The 17,016-nt window shown below is 36.4% G+C and overlaps 1 protein-coding gene across 3 annotated transcripts in view; it reads right to left on the bottom strand.

The window, feature by feature from the left end:
* Nucleotides 1-1,665: 1,665 nt before the first annotated feature.
* Nucleotides 1,666-17,016, bottom strand: part of slc12a5a (solute carrier family 12 member 5a) — a 250,325-nt gene continuing 234,974 nt past the window's right edge. For 2 of the 3 annotated variants that reach the window (XM_030133705.1, XM_030133707.1), the window contains exons 23-26: nt 16,633-16,862; nt 16,395-16,409; nt 15,467-15,600; nt 1,666-4,809 (exon numbers count right to left, since the gene is read on the bottom strand). In XM_030133705.1, coding sequence (XP_029989565.1) covers nt 4,718-4,809; nt 15,467-15,600; nt 16,395-16,409; nt 16,633-16,862 — 471 coding nt within the window. In that variant the 3' untranslated portion in view covers nt 1,666-4,717. The remainder of the gene's footprint in view (nt 4,810-15,466; nt 15,601-16,394; nt 16,410-16,632; nt 16,863-17,016) is intronic. The other variant, XM_030133706.1, reaches the window with a different exon arrangement.

Genomic DNA, 17,016 nt, shown 5'->3' with positions numbered 1-17,016 from the left:
GTTACATAACATAACTGGACAGGGCTCTGCTTGCACCACATGGATAATCACTGAGGTTTTCCCATCTGACTCCCAGAGATCAAAAGTGAAATGTTAAGTGCAGCTGTTGTACGACCACACACACATACATGTGTCTGCCTCTTTAAGGGTACCATCTCAGATCAGCTACAGATTGGTGCCCTCTCTGCCACAAATCTGGGAGGTTTTTTCTCTCTCTCTCTCTCTCTTTTTTTTTTTTTTTTTTGTTGTTTCTCAGTCAGACAGCCTCCTCAACCCGGTAACAGATGTGTTTTCAGAGCCCTTAATATCCATTTAAGGATGGAGACTTAGTAATGATCACCGGCAAGTTTGTCTCATGCTACAGTTGTGCAGGCGAAGGTTTCTGATCTAATCGTGGATCAGTTTGGGGGGAGAGGGAGACGTGCTGGTTTCCAGTCGACTATCTGGTGTTGCACAAGCAGAGCCGGTACCAGAATTGGAAGCGCAAGTTTTATATTCTTTGATCATTTTTCAGAATTATACTGCAATCACATTTAAAATACAGAGCTGGGGTGGGTTTTGTGGCGAGGATGGGGGAGGCCAAGGATTTGGGACAGATGGGGTGGGTGGGGTGGAGGGTTTTCTGGGAAGGCTCACCTCACAAATTGAGTGACAAACACTATAAATTGAACAGTTACTATTATTCTTTTTAAGAAGTTTTGGCAAGAGAAACGAAAGTGTGATACATGCTAAAATGTGATGCTGAACATATAAGATGTAAACAGAATCAGCAGGTAGATCTCTTGATTATTGCAGTTCAAAACTGCAGTAAAATGATGGGACATGAGATTTTATAGTCTGAGCTGTCAGACCCTCACAGCTGGCTGTAATACACTCATGTGCCACCAGAGGTCACTGTTGGATAGAGTCTGTACAGAGCAGGCTGGCTCTTGGTTCACTCCCACTCCCACAGACACTATCACAGAGTGTAAAGTGCTTTGCTGTCTCAGCCACATTTGGGTTAAACACTTTAGATCTTTATGGTCCGTAAGACCAAGCAGCAAACATTCTGATGAAATAATCAACAGGTGACACCTCCAATCGGTTGTGTACAACAAAACTGTGATGAAATTAAAAGTTATCTATGTGAGAACAATACTGCACGTAATTTTACAGAATTCTAAGACTTTGTCCACAGTGATAGAACAGTGTACAACAAAAGACAACAATCGTAGGTTACAGTGATTTTGACTAAGTGACAGTATATTTACAAAGGTGAAATGACCATTCCTAAGGCCCATCCATTCACAAACTCAAAATCTCTTCTATTACGTTAAATAAGACTACATGAGCAAGATTGAAATATAACAAGTAACAATATAGTGAACCCATACTTTTTCTTTTTTTTTTTTTTTTTTTTTTGCAAAAGACTTGTTTTCAAGGTCTAGCCATATCTCCATATGGCCAACTCTCCTGAGTTCTCAAAACATGTAACTCATTGAGAACATTTGTCAATCTTTCCCCCCCCGCTCTGAACCTTGAACACTGAAGTCATCACTATAGAAATCACTAAAACAAATATTGCCACAGAGTACCATGCAAACAGCAATTATAAAACATTTAGAATCCAAGAAATAAATGAATTTTTCAATAAACTTCTCCAATAAACATCAGATATCTTTTCTTTTTGAATAAATTTAAAAGGCTCAGTTGATGCAGGCAATGTAGTGGAGACAATCCCAAAAATAGCCATGTTCTTCAAAAACTGATGTGAGAGTTAAACTACCCCTTTGTCAGGATCAAGTGTGGCAAGTGTTTTAAAGAAAATCATCATGACTTGGCACTCAGAAATCTAGGATCTGGCTGCTTCTGTATTGTCAGTATAACCGGTGTCAAAGGTACATGTATATTAAAACTTTGCAAACGGTAACACTTAGCAGATAAAGCATAAATATTCAATATAGTCAAACACATTTTGGTAACTTTCAGTAAACGACTTAAATAATCTTTTATCTCAAAATTGGTTCACTTTACTTATGGGATTCAAGATTGAAATAATCAAGAGAGCTTTCATGTATTATTATTATTTATTTATTTTTTTTTAAAATAAGAATAAAATGACAGAGGATTTGTTAAGAGTAATATTGCATCAAGGTCTTCAATATATTTTTGTAATAAAACAGAACCCTGTCCGGAGATCATAGGCCAAATGTTTACAGGTACAGCCTTGTCTTGTTAGACGACCACCACCACTGATATGTATGTCTATACCCTTTTCACTTGATCTTTAATGTTGCTTTATTCTCTATTTACAGTACAAATAAATCTATTGATACTAGCAGCATTCACAACGTATGGTCCGACATTCAAGCAACACTAAAAACATTTACTACTGTTTTAAATAGTTCTAGAAACTAATTTGTTTTGCTTCTTTATATTGTATATACTATATGTATATATATATATTTATATATATATATTTATACGCATTTATTTATATTTATATCTCTACTACAAGTGCAAATGACCAGAAACTGTTTCTTCAATAAAAGAAACAGAAAGAATTAAAGTAAAGTGACAACTGTCCTTGGTCAGATTGAGATGATTCTGGATCTATAAGACTTACGAAATCTACATATACAAAATATATGTGTAAAAAAATAAATAACATGATCACATGAGTCCGGATTTTTGACTATTGCACATTCCTTCCAAGATGCACTTTGAAACCTAAATAATGATTTTCTCACAAGTCATTCAGTCAGGGACATGTGTGGCTCAAATCTTAAACCAATCTAGAGGATATAAAATCTCACTGTAGAGTCTACTGCATAGAGTTCAGTCTTGTGGACAAAGTGAGTTTCCTAGCTACAGAAGCCATTGTCCTCTCTACTCTTTTATTTAAACTGGCCCCTATAATCAATAAAATCAATCAGTCGGTCAATAGATGTTCAAACCTTGCCTCTGGGAAAAACCTGATGAGCCTTTTTCTAAAACAGCGCGTCGGTCGGATTCATTGGTTGAACATCTATTCCTCGATTAATCTCCGACTACAATCATCCTCCTACTAGTTTCACGTAGACGCCTCAGGTCCTTTTCTTTGTTTTTAGCACTTTGTTCCACTTTAATCAATAGAATTTTGTTCTCTTTGAAAAATACTTTGATTATGGCACATTGAATGTATCTAAATTTGGCAAAACAACAATATATCTTTGTGTGACAAAATGATATAGAACTATTTAATCAATATGTGTTCTGTCTACAAACATAAATACATATTTGTTCTATAGATGAAAAAATAACATTTAGGTTTTGTTTTTTTTTTCTTCCCCCCATTGATGATCTCAATGGCGTTCATCATCAGTAACAAAAAAAGAATTCACTTGTTGCACAGTGGCGGACAGTGCAGGTGCAGTGCTTTGTCGAGGTTACAATGACAGTTACCATAGTGACAGGAGCCTATGCCATCCAATAAATAAATTAATTAATTCATTAAGTTTTTAAAAACAGCATTTTTGAGCTGTCCCTTTGAGCGAAGGAACGTTTTTCTCTCCACTAGAAGCTTTTTAGTATGTCACAAAATACTACACTCATACCGAACAACGCGTCAGAGCTTGTACATTATTTACAGTGATCCACACGAGGGTCGAGGGGTGCTGGCGATGATAATCTCCTCAGGGGTTGTACTGTCTGCCCGCTCTGCTGTCACACCAGCCTTCTGCTAGGAAACACACTATTCACAGTTTAATTACGTGTCAATCTCTACAAACTAAGCTAGCCTTGTTGTTGTTTTTTTTTTTGTTTTTTTGGCACTAACAGTGGCTACAGGGATAAACAGCCACTAAGAAATGAAAGGAAACGAGTAGAAAGACGGTGACGGCAGTTAACAGAACAAGTGAAGTAAAAACACACAGTTATTAGGATGTCATGCTGAGGAACGATCAGGTTAAAGAGTATAATAAATACTGCAGGTCTGATCTGGTCTTCCGTGTGAATTTCACAGTTCATACTAATATTCCGCTCCTTCCAGCTGGTGGTCGTGACAGTGGGTAGCAATGTCTTTTTTATTTATTTAATTACTTTTTTTTTTTTTGCCTTGAAAGATACCAATATCAAAAGATGACAAGTCTGGAACGCAGTAGGTGGCGTCCGTTCACCGCGAGGGATCTACACAGACAGAACCTACGTTCAGCTCGTTTCAGCTGCCTCTCCTGCTTCTATGCCAAACACTTTTTTTTTTCTCTTCTTCAGAAAAAAAAGAAGGATCTTAAGAGATTAAAACAATGACAGACACATACATGCATGTGCGCTCATACCTCAGCTAACAAACCCACGCCCACCACCAACCACCTCCTTACAGTGTGTGACTTCAAGCTGTGAGATTTAACAGTGGATTACATACTAAAAAAAAAAAAAAAAACTCTTTCAGAACAAATCTATACAGCATCTAAATAGGTCTAGAGCCTACAATAGTTATACTAGCTTATTGGACTACAATGACAGCTGAACGCGTGATACTGTTGCTCAGTTTGCTGTGGATGAAGCTGAGGAAGAGACGCTGAAGCTGAGCTGGGTTATCGGACGGGTGTGAGAGGACGATTACAGAAAATAAACACGAAGGGGCGGCGCTGATGAGGATGATGATGGTGAAGCAGTGGTGATGAGGGGTCAGGAGGACAAGTGACAAAGGAACAGAATGGGGAGGGGCGGGGTCGGGGGTAGAGGTGGGGTTGATCTTTCAAGAGTAGATAGTGATGACCTCGCGCCCGCCTCCGCGGACCAGAAGGACCCGGTTAAGACCCTCAGTGAGGACCTCAAGGAACTCCATGTCTGGAAGAGAAACGTTAAAGAAAATAGAGAAACAGAGATAACAGAACAGATATGCACACATATGGAGTTATTATAGTTTAGTCAGAGTTAGAGCTGACTTTTCAGCTCAGCTTTTAGTTTCAGGTTACAGCACAGGGAAGAAGTCAGGGGCCACCATTAGGTTTGTTTTTTTGCAAAGTTGCAATAACTACACCTATTGTATGGATTTCTTGGTCTCTTTATCAAGATGTAACCAGAGTCTAGGGCACAGGTGTCAAACATGCGGCCTGGGGACCAAATGTGGCCTGCCAAAGGTTCCAATCCGGCCCGTGGGATGAATTAGCAAAGTGCAAAAATTCCACAGTCGAGGCTGTGGAACTCATTTTAGTTCAGGTTCCACAAACAGACAAATATGATCTATAGTAAAATAATAACAGCAGAATAACCTACAAAAAAGAATGACTCCATATTTTCTTCTCGGTTTGATGTGAAAAAAATAATGTTACATTATGTCTATAAATAATGACAACTTCAAATATTTGTCTTTGTTTTACTGCAAAAAATAACATTAAAATATGAAAATATTTACATTTACAAACTATCCCGTAACAATAAAATATGATTAACCTGAACAAATATGAACAACCTGAAATGTCTAAAGAAAATTATGCACAATTTAAACAATTTTCTGCCTGTTACTAAGTGTTTAGTGTCTGTAGATCAGATCCATTATGCACATGTAGAAATGATAAGTTGAGGCAGAATATTGTTAAAATTACACTTAGTTTTCTTAAGAAATTTCAGTTTTTTCAGGTTATTCACATCTTTTTTGTTTGGATAGTTTATAAAAGTAAGTATTTTCATAATTTAATGGGGTTTTTTTTCACTAAAACAGATAAAATCTGGAGTTGTCATTATTTATAGGTTATTATGCTATTATTTTACTGGTTCAGCCCACTGGGGATCAAATCGGGCTGAATGTGGCCCCTGAAAGAAAATGAGCTTGAGACCCCTGGTCTAGGGTGAATATGTACAGTATTAAACAAAGTATTACATTTCTACAGGTCTTGGCGTGCCCAGTATTTAGTGTGACCCCCCTGTGCACTTAATATGTCTTTAAGTGTTTTAAAATAAGATAAGATAAGATAAGATAAGATAAGATAAGATAAGCCTTTATTCATCCCACAGGGGAAATTCCAGGTTCACAGCAGCAAAGTACAAGACCACACAAGAGCAAAAGAAGTGCAAGGTCAAGATAAACACAAATCAAGAAAGCTATATACACTATTTACAACTGAGTACATGCTGATCATGTCACAGGTTTATTGCACGGTTTACTGTACTGTTTATTGTACGGTTATTGCACAGAATTTTTGGAGCAGTTTTTGTTGTGGAGCCTGACCGCTGCAGGAAGGAAAGACCTGCAATACCTATCCTTCACACACTTGGGGTGTGTCATTCTGTCACTGATGGAGCTCCTTAGTGCAGTGAGTGTGTGTTGGAGGGGGTGGGAATCTTTGTCCATCATGAATTTATTCAGACAGTATTAGGCTATGTTCAAACTGCAGGCAAATGTGGCCCAAATCCGATTTTGTTGCCCATAAGTGACCTGTATCTGATCTGTTAAAGACACTTTGAACAGCACAAATCCGATTTTTTTAAAATCTGACTCATGCCACTTTCATATGTGGTCCTAAATCTGATATCTATCTGATATTTGATGCGACTTCAGTCTGAACGGCCAAGCCGCATTTATCCGACCTTTATGTCATTGAAATGTGACAAATGTCTGCATCCCATGAGCAGAAGCAGCGGGAAAAACATACTTACTTCTGTAAACACAGTGCGTGCCTGCGTGGTCACGTATTACGTCAGGACCTCTTTTGCGCATGCGGGTCACTTCAGGGTCGCATTCAGTTCATAATTAAAACTGATGGAAGTCGCATTTAATGTGTAATATGAACAAACTCATGTAAAAGTCGTATTTCACCAAAAACTCCAAATTGTGCGTTAAGTCCTGCTGTCTGAACATAGCCTTAGATTCACTGCTTTAATCATGTGAAGTTTTACACCTGGTTTCATTCAACACATGTCAAACATCATGGGAACAGAAGTCAGACTAAATACTGACTTTTCTTGTATGGGTCATTTTGCTCTGGTGTTTTGTGTGTATTATGCACATTTTTGTACATGTGACCTGAAAATAAATATGCATTCTACTTAAAACCTTGGCCTTAGACATTTGCTCAGTACTATATTTTATTTTATTTTTTTATTGGTTTTAGTTTTATTTAGTTTTAATATAAGTTTTATGTTTTTTGTGCTTTTTTAATTGATATTTGATTGTTTCATTTTGAAATTTTACAAAACAAACAATTAGAACATAGTGTCAGCTGTCTTCCTGTATATTGTCCACTTTTTCCGTTGATCTTCACATGTTGCTTGCTGTAGTCTTATGATATAAGTACGTCTCTCCATGTTGTGAATTTCTTCCACAATGTCTCTCCAATTATTTAGGGTGGGAAGGGTTCTGTTTACACTACTTTCGTGCGATGGCTTTTTTTGACGCAACCAAGTGGATTTTAATCAAATATTTATCCTTATTTGGTATGTCTTTTGCTGTTAAATGACCCAAACAGAGCACAGAACATGACCTTGGTAGTTCGTATCCCAATATTTTTCCACATTCTTCATTGATATTATTCCAATATTGGGATAATTTTGTATACTGCCAAAAAACATGCGCATGACCCACATCCTACTCACCACACAACCTCCAACAGGGCTGAGGTATTGTGGGTTTTTTTTAACGGTATTATGAGGAAAGCCGATAGAAGCTGAAAACGGGTAAAGTTAAAACGGTTCCGGTCTAATACGATTTCTAAAACCACCATGCCATATGGTATGAACTAGCCTGTTCTTGTGTCATCTCCATTCTAGGTCCTTTTTATTAGGGCAAGGGGGTTAAAGAATAATAGAAGGCAAATCAAGCGGGAAAATGAAAATGAAGCTGTTTTTTTTTTTTTGGCAACTCCATTTTAGTTCACGTTGCATCTTTCATTGTATTTATTTAGTTTTCATTCCTTTGAAAACATTTTTTTTCTTCAGTTAATTCACTTATTTCCAATGGTTGTTTTATTACCTTTGATGCTAATATCCACAATCCACAATGACAGTTTTCTTTCTTTCACTTCGAAGTTATTAATTCTATAATTGTTAATTCTATAAAATTATAATCTATAATATTACAATCTGTCTTTTTTACATCCTCTAAATCCTGCTTCATTGAGCCAGACTACTTTTCTGTCTGTTGTGTTTCCAATATGTTGAGTTGGCACTAAAAAATATAAGTATGTTCTTCCTTAACATGCATCGTCTTAGATACTTTATGGAAAACTGTAAAATGCATAGTTATGTTTGGACAGTCATGAATAAAACAATATTTGCTTCACACATGACGCACAGATTGTAACTTGTGGTGTAGTCCTGTTTTTAGCCCAATATTCACTCCTTCTCTCCACAAACTCCAGAGGGAAATATCTGGCTTTATTGGTGCTAAATACAGCAATATCTTCACTAGCTGCCAGCTTTGTCTGTCTGTTGGAACAAGACCAGACAGTTTATTTATTATATATATTTTATTCTTATGTTTAATGATCAAGAAAAACTGCAGCAAGACTGAACCAAAATAGTAGAGTCAAAAAAACAATTAAACGAGCTGAAAGATGCTACAAAGTGTGTTAAGTTCATCCTTAAAAGGGGTCATATTTTGCTAAACCCACTTTTGTTAGTCTTTGGTACATTTATTTGTGTATTGTGGACCCTAATAGTTTAAAAAGTTTGAATTTGAACCCTCCAGGTGCTGCAAAGCTATCTTTATATTCATTCCGGCAAAAATCGAGTGGATTTCTACAACCTGTTTTAATTCCTTAATTTGTTACATTTTATATAAACGAGTAGGTCTATTAGTATGTTTACTAAAGATGCATGTGAAACACCAAATATGGATTGAATGGGAGTGTAAGTCAGTTTATAGTCAGTACAGACACATTTGGGAAATGGACATACTGTACATACAGGTGTTTTGACAATTCAACAACTGATGCCTAGACTTTGAGGCTAATTTAAAGGGGTCATATTTTACTAAACCCACTTTTATTAGTCTTTGGTTCATTTATTTGTGTATTTGGACCCTAACAGATCAAGAAGATTGAATCTGAACCCTCCAGGTGCTGCAAAGCTATATTTATATTTATTTTGGCAAAAATCAAGTGGATTCCTCCAACCCATTTTAATTCCTGCTCAATTTGTTACGTTTCATAACTAGTTGCGTCACGACATTTGCACATATAAAGTCAAGACTTCCGACAAATGTTTCTCCGAGTACGCCATAATTGTTTGTCAGCAGCAGCGGTTGTAGTAAAAACTGAAAATATGTCCAAACTTCAAGCAGATTACCTGAAATGTTCAGTTGTTGGTTGTATTAACGAACACAAGTGGCTGAACGGGACAGAAAACACGGTCAACAACCTGGAGGGGTTGGATTTGGATTTAAAGGGCCAGCACTCAAAACGACCTGTCTCCTGTCATTACTCAGAAATAAGGCTGAACTTTATTTGTTTAATTTTAATTGTTAACCCTTTCATGCACTGTCCACTCCAGTGGACAGTTCTTCTCCAGCTGTTCTCTTGTATATTAATGGGTTTTGTTGTTTTAGTTCCATATCAGCCAACACAGTGGACGCTTATGCACCATCCCATACACTGTAATTCAGATTATTATTGTAACTTTACTGTTCTTGATAAACCTGATCTGCACTAACATGTTTGACTGTAAATCAATTGTTATTTGTTAGACAAGAAGGTTTTTTTTTGCATATTATCTCCATGAAGTGAGTAATTACTAGCATTAGAACATGTTAAAATGTGAGAAGACATCAGATTAGCAGCATTAAAAATGCATTTAATTTCATTGTTTTCATATCACTCTCTGATATTGGGTTTTAAACACATGTTTCTTTACTTCAAAAATTAAATGCATGGATATTTTTGTAACTCCATAGAAAAAAAAAACTCGATCGCATTGTTTTTTTTATGGCTAAACACTGAAGAAAAAAATCTTGACTAAGGTTGTCATAATTTGTGCATGAAAGGGTTACTTTGGTTATGGAGTTTAATCAATGAAGAATTCAGACCCAAGCATAGCATTTACAGTTTATGGAGACCACAGGGAAATGTTTTAAAATGCATAATTCCATTTAAAAAAACGTAAATATCACTCCTTTAAGTTGCCGCCAGGTGATGATACACTCTGCTCCAACCATGTTTCCATCTCAGTTTTATGCTCCAAATGCATAAAAGGTCATGTGACAGGAAATCTCCTATATGGTATAAGAGTAATTACAAAGACTACAATGGAAATGTTATTTATAATGTTTGTCTTCTATCTTGTTATAATGCTGTCTGCTCACAAATCCTAATTAGTTGTCTGCTGCCAACTTGCACAGATTTTCTGAAAACAAATTACTGAGTTATTTTTATTCCTGAAACCAAATGCATCCAAATTTATTCCCTGAGTTACAAAGTGCCTGGAGGCTTAGAGGGAATTGGATGGGAGATGTAGACTATTTAAGAATTTCTCATGTGGTGTGTTTTTTTTTAAACCACCTGAATGTCAAGTTATAGTCTGTATTTATAACCATATTTATAATCATCACCACTGGGTACCTATTAAAAACTGACTCATATCTAGGTTTGAGAGCCTGGAGAATGAACGAGCACTAGTGCTCTACTGCTCATATAAATAATGCAGTGTTTGTCTGTGTTACCGACTGATAATGTTTCTCAGTATTTGTTAAGTTTACACATTATTATTTATTTGTTGAGACCCTGCAAAAATATTCAACAGATTTTTAAACATTCAGCCTTCTGTGTATTCATGAATGTCACTAATGTTCCCCAATACTAACTACAAACCACAAACCTTCCCAGAAAGATCATTTTGGGAGTGCATACCAAGGTTATAATAGTTTTAGATTTTTCATTATAGTTTAGTTTTATTTTGTTCTGACTTTTTTTTTTCTCTCTAATTCAGTTAGTTTTAATTAGTTTTTAGAGCAGGTTTGCTAGTTTTTATTAGTTTTTGTTATTTTCTAAATGTTTAGTTTTAGTTTAGTTTTATTTATTTATTTTTTAAAAATCTTTTATCTTCTCCGCCGTCGTATTTAAATAAATTCCAGACAGGACTCTGCTGCTTTCTCCCAACTTTAGTCTCCATATTTCCAGGTAGAGTGGGGACGAGAAGACGACGCTAAACCACAAGTGACCAAGAGTGACGGACCGCTAAATATCATATGGTGCCAGCAGCTAAAATTGCTTGAGGGAAATAAATCGATTTCATATCAATCCAACATTGACAAAGACGAAAATGAAAGGAATTTTATCCATAATTTTTATACGTTTTAGTTAGTTTTGTAAACACACAAAACAGTTTCGGTTAGTTATTATTTTTTTCTTTTAATTATAGTTTTTATTTATTTCAGTTAACGAAAATGTTTTTTCAATTCTACTTTTCGTCATTTTGTTAGTTTTCCTCAACGATAATAACCTTGGTGCATACTTCTGCTACTTCAGCTTTGATGACCTCAAACACATTTAAACAAAACAATCAAGATGAAATGGTTGTTTAGTTCAAATGTATATAAATTAGCATTATTTGTTTGTAAAGCCTGGAAAAATCAGCAGTTGTGTTTGTTTAAATAGGTCCGTACATGGTCTTGTTTTTATCTATTGTGCCTATTGTCTGGTATTTGGTTTTTGGTTTATATTTTTGGTGTCTTATAAACCCATGTAAGGGGTGGGCATATTTTTATGCAGGACACAACAATAAAAATTCATTCATTCATTCATTCATTCATTCATTCACAAACTGTAAAACCACAAGGAGGACCAACTAATGCCCCTACAATTACCTCAAACAGTTCAGAAACACAACAACATGCGCAGTACAGCTACTATTCATGATGACCTATTAAAGCAGGGTGTCAAAGTCATTTTAGTTCAGGGGCCACATCCTCCCAGTATGATCTGAAGAGGGCTGGACCAGTAAAATAATAACATAAAAATACATAAATGATGTCAACTTCAAACTTTTCAATACGTTTTCGAGTGAAAAAAGTAAAATTGCATATGAAAATATTTACATCTACAAAGTATCCTTTAAAAAATGTGAATAACCTGAACAACCATGAAAAAAAAAAAAAAAGTTATTAAAAAATAAATAAATAAAAGTGTGATTTTAACAATATTATGCTTCAGCTTCTCATTTACACATATTACAATGTACAGATCAAAATGGATCTACAAAAACACAAAGCATTTAGTAGCAGGCAGAATATTGTTACAATTGGTCTTACTTCTCTTAAGACATTTCATGTTGTTCATATTTGTTCAGGTTATTTACACTTTTTGTGAATGGATAGTTTGTCAATGTTGTCATTGTTTATAGGTTATTATGATAGTATTTTAGTGATCCTACCCACTTCTATCTCAAATTGAGCCGAATGTGTAACTGAACTAAAATGACTGTTAAATTCTTCTGTGTAATTTTTGCATTTCACAAATTCATCCCACAGGACCAGATTGGACCCTTTGGCTGGCCAGTTTTGCCCCGCGGGCCGTATGTTTGACACCTGTGTATTAAAGCCTTCGAAAACAAAAAACTGAAACTCTCTGTAATGCCTCAGTCATTAACGAAAAACTCTGTAGAAATAAATACAAAACCTGATCAAATTAGATGTTTTTTGGAGTATGTCGCCTTTACTACTCTACTACTTTACTACTGAAAGTTGTTGGTTCCTACCTTTTAAAACCTTCAAAGAAAAAACTGAAAACCCTCACAAAGTACAGGGTGGGGAAGCAAAATTTACAATGAACATTTAGTTGTTTTTTCTCAGCAGGCACTACGTCAATTGTTTTGAAACCAAACATATATTGATGTCATAATCATACCTAACACTATTATCCATACCTTTTCAGAAACTTTTGCCCATAGGAGTAATCAGGAAAGCAAACGTCAAAGAGTGTGTGATTTGCTGAATGCACTCGTCACACCAAAGGAGATTTCAAAAATAGTTGGAGTGTCCATAAAGACTGTTTATAATGGAAAGAAGAGAATGACTATGAGCAAAACTATTACGAGAAAGTCTGGAAGATACTATTAAAGAAGAATGGGAGAAGTTGTCACCCGAATATTTGAAGAACACTTGCGCAAGTTTCAGGAAGCGTGTGAAGGCAGTTATTGAGAAAGAAGGAGGACACATAGAATAAAAACATTTTCTATTATGTAAATTTTCTTGTGGCAAATAAATTCTCATGACTTTCAATAAACTAATTGGTCATACACTGTCTTTCAATCCCTGCCTCAAAATATTGTAAATTTTGCTTCCCCACCCTGTAAATAATACCTTAGAAATGATCTAAAACACTTTACAAAGACATATGAGGCATATACCAAAGCCTGTCCAAAACGACCATTTTAAGGGGATAGTACAAACTTATTGCTTCACTACCTGGAATACCACAGGGAGTACTTTTTAATGCTTTAACAATGATCTAAAATATGTATGAAAACCTGAGCACAATGGCCATTTTGAGAGACTTCCTCTTCTGTCGCCAGCTGCCTGTGAAACCCAGCGATTATAGCCTTAGAATAAACCTGAATCCTCTCACAGACACTTATTAACGCCTCAGAAACTCTCCATAGCATTTTAGAAATACACACCAAACCTGTCCAAGATGACTACTCTGGGAGCCATACTGTTTCACTACTGGGGACTATTGGTGTAGATCTGCAACAGCCTGAAAAACAACCTGAAACACCTCAGCAAGCATTTATTAACAACATACTAATGATCTACACACACCCCTGTTGTTTTTTTTAACAGAGGTGGATGTTATTCACACACCACCAACCGACACTGTAACCTCTCAGAGGACAAGGTCACATTTCTAATTCTACAATTCCACTGACTATTTATTTCATTTCTCCACATACTACAAGGTTTTTTTAACAACTGTGTACTAAACTGGGATATTGTTTAAGCCCCTTATACTCAGTAATTGCACATACATCATACTGTTCATCTCTGACAGTTTTGCACATTGAACACATCATTTATCGCTGACAAATTGCACAATTACCCATACTTGCACATTCATGTAAAAAAATAAATAAAAATAAATAAATAAATAAATATACTGGAAGGTCTCAGAGCATCTCGGTGTGTGGGTATCTGCACAGTTCTGAGAAATTCAGACGTTTTAAACTGGGCAATTTGGTACCTACAGTTGAGGAATAGTCCCATCTACACATTAAATATCTTGACAAGTTGATAGGACCGATATTTTGGGAGATATTAATCATTTTGGAATACAATAGCCTTACAATCACGTCGCATTCCCCATGACGGTTGATGGGAAATTAAGTTAAAAACAGGAACTACACATTTACTAACTTCAGTCCCTAAATATCAGTATTAAGATCGCTAGTATGTATAATATATTCCTCTTAGTAATAGTAGTTTCTATTTTATATTCTATGCTCATTCTTCCTAGTTAAATTATTCTGTATCTATTTTTATACATCTTAAATTATCTTGGCATTCAGTGTGGATGGCAAAGTAAAGTTTTCATTGTAATTGTAATAAAATGCTTTGAATCTCTTAACCTTCCTCTTGTGTTAGGGTCGGCACTGACCCATTTTAGGTTTTAAATGCATAAATGAACCACATAAAATTTGTTTATTGCATCAAGGCTTTTTGACTTATCAGGAACCTCTATTTTAACAAAATAATACAAACATTTTTTTTTTTCCACCAAATTATGAAATGCTCTGGTTGAAATTATGACCTTTGTGCTGTTAGGGTCGGTTTTGACCCAGTTATAAAAATAAGATTATAAAGCAATAATTAGAGCCAAAACTGAAATCAGTAGTGCACTGTCAGCCAACACACTGACAGCCAGCTCCTCTCCCTATCATGTGAACTTCTGGGGATTCTCATTTTGCCTTGTTATCCACTATACCTGCACAAAAACAAAACAAGCTAAGGCAGGCCTGTCCAGACATGCGAGGTCAATTCAGTTTAGAGTTGGTGACTTGCAGAGAGCACATGGAGGGGTATACTGACAAAAAAAAGGCCCAGAGGCCAATATTTTCATGGATAAGGAAGCCTAACAAGATAACCAAGAGATGAGAAACAAATTGGATGATAGATAACAGTTTTTAGTGTATTTTACAGCTGATTTAAGACATGGGTCAAAACAGACCTGTTAACATAAGAGATGGAAACAGAAAGCTAACACAAGACAAAGGTTAAAAGTAAATGAGTAAATTGAGTTCTTCAGTTTACTCTCTAATGCAGGTTTTTCATGGTTCTCAGGTTAATAAGTGGGATGTATCTGTCATTGAACTAACAAGGGCGTTAGTATCTCCCCTGACTCTGTCTACTACTTATAATACTTCAATGATGACCCCTGGGAAACAAAGAATACTCAGGATCAGAGTGTAGTTGACTCAGAAGGTTTGTTACTTGTGTTTTTAAAGGAAGCCAGAGCTGTCTGCTACATGCCACACTACAGACTCTGCTACGTAAACACACTTCCGTCAGGGTAAAGGATACAGTTCTCGTCCCCTGTCCGGTTCTTGGGCGGTCCGGGCATGTTGAGGAGGACCAGCTTGGCCTCTGAGGACTTTTTGAGGATGACTTCATTCAGCCGGAGTGCTGTATGCATACGCCGCACATTGGACTGGTTCCTGAGTGGAGACAGAGGAACAGGCCAAACTGATTAAACACTGATTAAGGCCTCGAGACTGGATATGATATTTTAAAGCATTACAAGGTGTGTGTAAAAATGGCATATGCTCATTCACACAATTATTCCATCATCCTCTTCTGTTCATGTGGCCAGCTTGATCAGCTTAACCCTTTCATGCATAGTGGTCACTACAGTGGACAGTTGTTTTACAGTTGTTCTCTTGTATATTTACAGGTTTTGTTGTTTTAGTTCCATATCAGCCAACACGGTGGACGCTTATGCACCATCCCATACACTGACATTCAGACCATTACTGTAACTGTCCTGTTCTTGATAAACCTGATCTGCACTCTCATATTTGGGTGTAAAGCAATTGCTAATTGTTATTAGACTGTAATTAACAGGGTTTTTTTTTTTTTAAACAAAAAGGTTTGATTTTTCATATTATTTGAGTGAATAATAACTAGCATAAAATTTGAGAAAACATCAGATCAGCAGCATTAAAACTGTTTTTTATTTCATAGTTTTCACACAGTATATCAGTAAATACATGTTTCTTATCTTCAAAAATTAAATTAATTAAATGGTGTCCAGCTAAGTGGACATTTTTGTAACTCCATGAAAAATAGGTTCATAAAAAATTTCAATCACATTGTTTTTTTCGTGCCTAAAGAGGAATAAAAACACTCAGGGAAAAAAAAATCTTACTTAAGGTTCTCATAATTCATACATGAAAGGGTTAAATGAGATGTGAATGGACTGAATGAGATTTATATGGACTTCAATACTCACAGGTTCTCCCACTCGCTGCAGCATGGCAAGAAGAGAAACACATGATTATCCATACTGATTTGAAAGAAAATAATCCCTTTGTTTTCACATCTAAACTCCTGCAAACAACCCTGGAGACCTCACTTTTGATGGTTGCCTTTAAAAAATAAGACTGTTAAAGCTTTAGGCACAGTCTTTGTCAGAAATAAATTCACCTTTACAGGAGCTAAAGGTTCACTGAGCATCTCAGAGCACTCACGGCTTCATGTTGAAGATGTCTTTGATGCCTTCTGGTGTGGCGGCTCCGGGCGGCTTGGCAGGCTCACCGTCACACTTCTCAGTCCAGGTCATCTGGACCTGCTCCCCAGGGCTCTGAGCCCCTTCTGGGGTCAGCGGGGTGGCCGGGGTCACGGGGCTGGCAGGGGTGGTGTTGTCGTGGATGAGCTGGACCTGGGCAGGGGGGGGCACAGGGGAAGAGGCCGACTTTGACTATGAGACGAGAGGAGAAGTGGACAGACGCGATACAAGGCCAGGTGGATTTACATACATGTACAATATATGGAAGGTTGAAAGAGTCACAGTTGATGTGGGAATGTAGGAATGTAGGTTCAGTCACAGAAAACCACAGTTTGAGAAAAGGAGA

This window comes from Sphaeramia orbicularis, chromosome 5, assembly GCF_902148855.1.
Source record: "Sphaeramia orbicularis chromosome 5, fSphaOr1.1, whole genome shotgun sequence".
NCBI lineage: Eukaryota > Metazoa > Chordata > Actinopteri > Kurtiformes > Apogonidae > Sphaeramia > Sphaeramia orbicularis.
Note: the sequence above shows the minus strand (reverse complement) of the source record. Positions and strands in the feature narration are given on the sequence as shown.